Below are 8,515 nucleotides of genomic sequence, written 5' to 3'. Positions count from 1 at the left end.
CTTCCTAGAAGGGATGACAATGTGTATGGTATGGGCGGGTACAACCCCCTTCTGCCTAAATCCATACGCATCGAAATCTTCTATACCCACCCACTTCAATCCCCATGGAGACAGACTGATACTCATGCCCATATCATCGGGTATCCAACACTTAATGGGTACCCAATGGGTACAATAAATAACATTTAGATTTTAAAAAAGCAGGGAAATGGGTTTAAAGTTCAGGTGATGATCGGCGAGCAGTCTAGCACAGACACGGCCTCTTCCGGTGGGTGGCCTCTTGGAGGCAACAAAGGAGTACGAGCTGCGGTTGGTGGAAGCCCGGTGCAGTGGGAAGTAGAGGTGTGAATTGGGGATCGCTGGATCAAGAGTTGGACAAGAGTTTGGTGGTGATGAGTCGAGATATCATCATTTCAAGGAGTCACATAGGACATAAAAGGAGTCGCGAGCTAGTGCATGCGGGCCTATGGGCTATTGCCGGTGTGAGGAATAAGGTGTTTAGATTGGCCCATAGGAGTTGGATATGGACGTTACATGTCATATTCAATTTATTCATTTTTTTTCTAGGTACACATTGAGATATTCATGGACGCAATTTGATACATATGCCCTAAGAATATATTTTGCGGGTACGGATGCCCATTACCGTGGTAAAAAAATATTGCCAAGTCTTGCTCATGCCTGCTGTTTGAGGGTAGAGTATCAGTGGTTACCCATGCAAAACTGCCATCCCTAGACCTAGATAGCCATAGTGTACGTACTACGTACTACTGGTCCATATGTAGTTAAGGCGTAGAGCTAACTTGTTTGTTTATTTACGTCAGCATTAACCTCACTTTGAGTAACCTTGGCAGCAAAAAATAAATACGTAAATACCACAGGGTATTGGCATGCATGTGCCCAAGCAGGTCTGTGCAGAAGCCGGCAGAGAGGCATCTAGAGGCAGAGAGAGCATACTAGCTGCTTTTGACACTTATCGGTGTGTCTCTCATTGTGAAAAAAGCCTCATTTTGACTGCGAGGCAGATAGTGATGGCAAAAGTGACACTGAAACCCAGAAGCTCCAGCCTCCACGTTCTTTCTTTCTTTTTCTTTTCTTTGTTTCTGCAGCCACTGTAATCCTGGTCTGCACATCTGACTAGTGGCTAGAGATCGACCATTTACACATGCCGCAGCAAATCGCAAGATATATATAAACAGCAAAAAATCCACATAAATATGTTATACTCTGCGATGCAAGAGTGAGATCGGGCATGCAGCAGGAGCATTGTGTGCGGTGTGCCCCCCTCCGTTTCTGTCACCGGACACGGCAGCGTGGCGGCCATTAAAATTTTGCAGGTCAGCTTGAATGCCGGCCTAGTTTACGTGGCTACGTACGTGACCAGCTGCATGCATGCACATGCTGAAAACGACCGGGGATGATGCGTCTGCGCCGCATGCTTCCCTTCGCTGCCCGTCGATCCCACGGGGAGCCCTACGTCCTGCCTGCGCTTCTGCTACGCCATAATACGTAGTACGTTTATTCGCAAGTTTTATTGCGCGCTGTCTTTCTTTATCAAGAAAAGAAATTAAAATGGCCGTCCTCTCGTTGAAAAAGATTACACTGCTTCAAACAAGATTCTCCTGTTGCAGTGGCTCTGAAATTGACACGCAGTATGCAGAACGAAACGATGGGACTCATTGCAGGCTGTGCAGGGTCCATCTAACGGCTGGCTGAGAGCATCTACAGCCGGACTTGACAAATCCGGCCTATCAAACGCTCGCGGGCGCGTCCGGATATGTCCGCGCGCATTGATCGGGCACCCCGTTGCGCCGCACATTCACATATCGCAAATTCTGATCCTCAAATCCATGCAATCCATACACGTCGATCATATGATACAAACTGTCCGAATGCCAAAGTTCGAAACAAAGCAAAGCAAATCATAGTTCAACAAACCGGACATGGAAAAATGAAATCAATGTCCGAGCATGACGGATGACCTTGGATCACTGGCTCCGCGCCCGAACGAGCTGCGGCGAGTCACACACGTCGACCGCCGGCATCTGCGTGGGCGGAAAGCTCTCCGGAATGGCCCAGCCGGCGCTTGGATCGTCATGTGTCCCAAAAGGGGCGGACAGTGTAATCCGCGTAGGCGCTCAGAGGGAAGGGGTGCAGGGATCCGGGCACGGCGGAGGAGACAGCTGCTCCACCACACCCGAACCTCCCCGTGCCGCCGCCGCCGCCTCCCTCTCTCGCTGCCGGCGTCGCCACAACTTGCAGGCGGCGTTCTCCGCCTTGCAAGTCGCCGCCGCCGACACCGCACCTCCCACAGACGAGGCGGACTGCGTCTCCATCGCGACGGTGTGGCTCGGGCTGTACGACATCTCCGGCGGTGGATCGGGACCGGAGGTGAGGATTGGGATTAAGGGCGGAGGTCCGGGCGCGGGAATGGTCGGAGGGCGGCTGGAGAAGGAGGAATGGTTTGATGGATTTGGTGTAATTTGGAGTAGGGTCGGGTTGTCGGGTCCGACGTGACAGGCATGCCTGGGTGCCCCATATCCGCCTCATATTTGGGCTGGATATGGGAGGTGCCGGTCAGCCCGGACGTTTGATGGCCGTTTGAGAGGCCCGTCTGAGCCAAAAAATCGTGACCGGGCAACGACCGGGCGGCCTGCCCGGGTGTTTAAGACGGATTTGAGGAGTTCGGTTGTAGATGCTCTGACATCGGGGTGGGATGATCTAGCGGTGCAAAATTATTGCCCCATGGTGCAGCCCGCTGTGCAAAGGGCATGGGGCCTACCTGCCAGTGGTCCCCAGGAAAGGCCTTAAGCGTGAGAGAGGAAGCATGCACCAGCACCTACAGCCCGCTAGTATGAGCCATATGCATGACAGTATGACACGGCCACGTGAACCAGCCACCCTCTAGCTAACTCCTATTTGCATCGCCATTTTTCTGCCTTTGCAACTTGACGCATTGGATTCCTGCATCCTCATTCATGCATCATTTATTTATAAAATGTTGTCTGTAATCCAGTCTCCATTTTTTTATGCAGCAGTACTAATTTTGCCAAAAAATCTGCTGAGTATAGTATTAGTCTCTAGTCGGTGCCAATAGGACAGATCCATGCATGTGTATAGCACACGACATAAAGCATCCAGCTACGCAAAATTGATGGGATCATGGGAGCCATCTGCTCTAAACAAGCAATACACATGGCGGCAATTAACCATAGTTGTCCTCCTAGCTACACACTGTCTTGAGAATCACTCCACTCTGCATAGCAATACAGATCATGCATCGTCCTTTTGCCTACTGGAGTACTACTGCATGTGAATGGATGTCCTGGAGTTTAACATGCGCCCGTCCTTGGGTTGTTGCTTGCATATAATTCTGTTCATCGCTTGCTTCTCCTTTACTTATTTAGCCAAGCTACCCTCTTCTCCATCATCACCTCCACGACGCCTGCCTGCCTCTTCCCTCCCTCCTCGTCCTTCACGCTACTACAAAAGACCACACACAAGCACAGCACAGCACAGCACAAGCAAGTGGTCACACTACTGGCAAGCTCCCCAACTCAGGCAATTCTCTCGCATAAACTACTACGTGGCTCTCTTGGCAGAGGATCTAGAGCAGCGGTGGGTCAGCGCGCTCGCACCAGCTTCGATGGGCCTCGACGTCACGGAAATATCTGAATCGGCGGCCCTCCGGCCGATCCAGACGGCCGTGAGCGGCGCCCGGGCAACGGCAGCGCCGGGGGCGGATGATGACGCTCCAGCCGCCGACAACGGCTGCGTCACACCCAAGGCGAGCGGCGCGCGGTCAGCCGCTGCAGGAGGAGGGGACGACGACGACGCTGCCGCCAGCACCGGCTGCGTCACACCCAAGGCAAGCGACTCCATGGCCATGCTGCCCATTGCGCCACTGCGGGAAGACGATGTCGGCGTCGCCACGGCCACGGGCGGAGAAATTGGGCCGCGAGACGGCTGCGCCGCTGCAGGCGACGAGAGCAGCTTCACCACGCCGACGGCAGCCGACAGCGCGCTGGTGCAGGCCACTGTGTGCCCACCGGCGCCGCGGAAAACGGCTGCGGCGCTGACGAGGAAGCGGGCGCCGCTGCAGCAGCGGCTCTTCTATCCGGTGCCCCGCGACCTGACCACCGTGTTCGTGGCCGTGCCGCAGTGCCCGCCGCCTGCCAAGAAGATGCGGGCGCACGTCGTGGAGTCATCGGTGCGTCTAGGCACGTGACGATGCTGCCACCGACATCGCCTGCGTCACTCCCACCCAAGGCAAGCGACATCATGGCCATGCTGCCCATGGCGCCACTGCAGCAAGACCTCGGCGTCGATGTGATCGGCCTCGCCACGCCGCCGGCCACGGGTGAAGAAATCGGGCTGCGAGACGGCTGCAAGTACGGCGCCGCTGCCGGCGACGAGGACAGCTTCACCACGCCGACGGAGGCCGACAGCGCATGATGCTGGCGACGGTGTGCCCGCCCGCGCCGCGGAAGTCGGCGCCGGCGCCAACGAGGAAGCGTGCGCCGCTGCAGCAGCGGCTCTTCTTCTACCCGGTGCCTCGCGACCTGATCGCCGTCTTCGTCGCCGTGCCACAGTGCCGCTGTCGTGACATAGTACGCGTAGGAAGACGGAGAGCACACGGCGCCGCAGTCGTGGCGTGCGCTTTGCCTTTTCTTTCTGTGTCCTCGCTCCACTTGCACCATGCACAGTGATGTACTACTTCCAAGGTTGGACTCGAGCGGCCACCCATCGAGAGTACGTACGACGTACGCGGTGCATGGGCAGTGACCACCGCACAACGTGTCGTCGAGCTTGCCGATGAGCGTTGTGGCGCAAGTAGCTTGGAAGATCATCCACAGATCGATCGTGGCAACGTACACATCGACGAACTTTGTACCGCCGACATACTGAGAAGATAACGAGCGTGGTACGCTGTCGTTGTCAATCTCGCGCACGTACACTCCGTTGCTACTTCAGCCTACTCTTTGGTGCTCATTTCACATATCTAATATCTTCACATCCTTGACGTGATGGGTTTAATTAGGTCCTAATCTCATAGGTCAATTGCAAATCAAGCTAGGAAAGTAGGGTTCTACCATTTTTCCTGAAAATGACCTTTCTGAGGTCTCTAAATTAGCTTTGGTGGTTGACCGACCCACTAATGCCTGGTAGCGACTTGATATGATGTTTTGGCACTTCTGAGTGAGCTGTGACTGAATGGCCAGCTGAATTAGTGGATTTCCGTCGGGGTGATGCATCACAAGTGAGTGTTCGTTTGGGTTAAAGCAGGGGTGACGGTACCGCTAAACAAAGCCTTCGGCTAATCATGCCCCCCATGTTCTAGATCTAGGCTGTCTATTACAAAGTAGATCGGAGACAGTAGAATATCAGGCGATATAGTTAAATGGGGCTGCTGCAGGGTGCAGCAATCATCCTTGATTATCGTGCTTGCAATGATCCAAAGGCCAGAGGGAACAAACACATGGAAGCAGCAGAGCAGGAGTCGGGCTCTGAATTTTATACAAGTGGGGGCCGAGATCGACCGGGAAGAAGAAGGTATCCGATGCCCTGGACGCTTGCTGCTTGGAGCATACTGCTCGCCGCCGGCTACCATCGTTAACCTTAACGACATTGATTAGGGATGGGTTAATTGTTACTATAAGGAGACCGTATCCAGAGTTGTGATTGTTAATCAGGATTTATGCGTGGTTATTTTAGGAGAGTTATAAGAGCAGAAACAGTCGGACATACATGCATGGAGTATATAATTGGGTCTGGATGCAATGGTACTATAGTGACTACAGTTAAATTGTCAAAAAAATAGCGAGTACAATTATTGATGAACTTAGATTACGGGAAAATGTTAGACATTCTCTTCTGTTCCAAACGACAGGTCTTCTATTAGTCACACACTTTTCTAATTTACTGAATAATATAGGCATTTAGGAGCATGTAAACATTAATTGATACAGGCAGCAGTAGTAGATAATCCATTACATAACATAATTTTCTGTATTCCTTTTCTACGGTTAACCTACCTCCTTTTGTCGGTTCCCCTGTCTCTCCCGCGTCTTGGCGTGCAGGAAGTTTCAGCTCGAGCGTCCTTCCCTGTCAACGCCGCCGCATCTCCCCGCCATCTCTTGCTGCTCCGGGCCACTCCACGCCGTCCGGTAGCTCCGCCACTCCTGCCACCCCTTCTCCACCAAGTTTGAAGGCCGGGGGTGCCCATTTTCTCCAACAGGCGAGCGGCCGTCGCCGGCGCCATGGATCCACCCCATAGCTTGTCGCGCGGCCTTGTAGCGGGCAGATCCAGTTGGTTTCGACGCCGGTGAGCCTCGGAATAGCCCGAGGGACAGCCGTGCGCGCCTGCGTAGGAGAAGAAAGGGGCAGCTCACTTGATCCCGGCTGGCGGAATTGCATCCGTCGAGCACTCGAAAAGATTCTAGAGGATCCTCATGATTAGGTATTCTTTTTCCCCCGATCGTAGCATTAAGTATTTCTTGGTGAGCTATAAGATGGTCAGATTTATAAGTAAGTATCTCTTGTAAAATATGAGCAACACCAAATCCTTCTAAAGCCCAAACTTCCATTTCTCCTACTCGTTGTCCCCCTTGCTTGGCTCTTCCTCTAACCGGTTGTTGTGTAACAAGTGAGTAGGGCCCAGTAGAACACCCATGAATTTTCTCATCAACTTGATGAATTAATAAGTTCAGTGCCCCGCGATTTGTTGTTTCAATTTCGACCGTCGGGATTTAGGAAAAATCATAGGCATGCATTAATGCTTGGAATTCGTCGTCATCGCCGTGGTCTTCATCGGATGATTCCGACATTCAGGAGATGACTTTGCACGACGATGTTGACAACCTAGTGTTGTTGCATCTCCGGGACAAAATTTGATTTTGATTGAAAAGATATGGCACTAGCCTTAATGATGCTTGACGCTCCCTCCAGGCTTAGCCCGTAGATTTTCCTCCCCTCTGATTGCCACTCCAGCGGCCGATGGTGGGGAGGGGAATCCTGTTGCATTCGCTACGGCTAGTAGTTTAGGTTACGAACTTTAGTCCTCACGGGTGCGGCAGTCGGACGGATGGCGACGCTTCTTCTTCGTGATTGTCTTTCGGGTTTCGATCCTCCTTGAGTTCGTCCATGGACGTAACAGACGGAGCTCCGGCGTAGATTCCTGCCATCCCTTTGGAGCGGCGAGGTTAGAGTTTCTTGCCGTGCGTGTGTGTGACGGCGAGATTTGGTCTTAGTTGGTTCAGATCTATTTAAGGGTTCAACGGCGAAGACTGCGGTTCGGGGCGCTGGTCCTTAGGCATCTGCGCGAAGACATCCAAGCTGACATTGATAAAGTTAAACCGGCTCCAGTAGGGGAGCGGTGACGGCCGCACATCAGCAGCTTTTTTTGACGGCGATTGTGGTCATTCGGTGGTCTAGAGACCTCGATATAATTTTTATTATTTTTAAGGTGCTATGTACTTCTGATGGACCTTTAATAATTTTATAATAGATATGAATCTTTCCTTTGCAAAAAAGATAGCTCTTTCTTCACGCGAAAGGAAGCGAGGCCAGGCAGTGGAAGAAGCAGTAGAATTTGGCTAGAGTAGATCGACCACCAGCCGCGTACATACGTAGCATGTGGCGGTGTATGATATCCCTTCATACCACGCTGGGGCTTGGGGTCCTCGCACCTGCTCATGAAAACGTAAAGAAACGAAAGCATACAGGCAAACCTACATCATATCGCACACAAATACTTAAACTTTTGTGTACCACTTGGCCTTTACCCTTTAGTATGGATCTGGATCATGTTTAGCTTATTTTGTGGCGGGAACACGTAGAGATTCATGCATGGTAGTAGTAGTAACGTGAGTGGTCCTGATCGATCAGCTTGTTTTCTTTTTCAAATCATGGCACGTACACGTAGAGGCACGGCGACGTGGGTGCCATTGTGATTGGGCGCTTTGAGTAAAGATGACTTCAGATAAATTATCTATATTAGCTACTAGTTGCAGTGCGATTCAGTGATGTACCCTGGCGCATAACATTATTGTTTATCTACGTAGCTAGAGTACTATTTTAATCCTGCTTGCCGTCTGTTTTCTCATCTTCGTTTTTTTACAGGTCCTGATATGTTATTTGATCTGGTGGAGACAGAGATATCGCATGTTTTTACTTTAGAGAAAGGTATGCTTTTTGTCCCTCAGCTCTTGATGAAGTCTATATTTGGTCCCTTAACTTTAAAATCGGACAACTTGCACCCTCAACTACCGAAACCGGACAAAGTTCGTCCCTGGAGTCGGTTTTGACCGGTTTTGGTGTTGATTCACCCCGGTTTTGACCGGTGCTCACTCATATTCCTGTAATTTTTTTATATCCGTGAACTTTTTGAAATTCACATACACTTTTCAACTCCGCGTAGTTACTTCAAGGTCACATATTTTTTTCAAAAATAAACATACTTTTCAAATCGGCGAACTATTTTGAAATTTTCGTACTTTTTTCAAATCCATGATTT

General features: G+C 51.3%; 1 protein-coding gene and 1 pseudogene across 1 annotated transcript; both read left to right on the top strand.

Annotated features, from left to right (window-relative positions):
- The first annotated feature begins 3,124 nt into the window (after positions 1–3,124).
- LOC109780337 (uncharacterized) lies at positions 3,125–4,746 on the top strand. Its single transcript, XM_020338933.4, has one exon. It carries the CDS (start codon positions 3,317–3,319, stop codon positions 4,226–4,228), a length of 912 nt encoding a protein of 303 aa, XP_020194522.1. The 5' UTR covers positions 3,125–3,316; the 3' UTR covers positions 4,229–4,746.
- Positions 3,949–4,833, top strand: LOC109780338 (uncharacterized; annotated as a pseudogene).
- Positions 4,834–8,515: the final 3,682 nt, after the last annotated feature.

This window comes from Aegilops tauschii, chromosome 7, assembly GCF_002575655.3.
Source record: "Aegilops tauschii subsp. strangulata cultivar AL8/78 chromosome 7, Aet v6.0, whole genome shotgun sequence".
Lineage (NCBI taxonomy): Eukaryota > Viridiplantae > Streptophyta > Magnoliopsida > Poales > Poaceae > Aegilops > Aegilops tauschii.
Note: the sequence above shows the minus strand (reverse complement) of the source record. Positions and strands in the feature narration are given on the sequence as shown.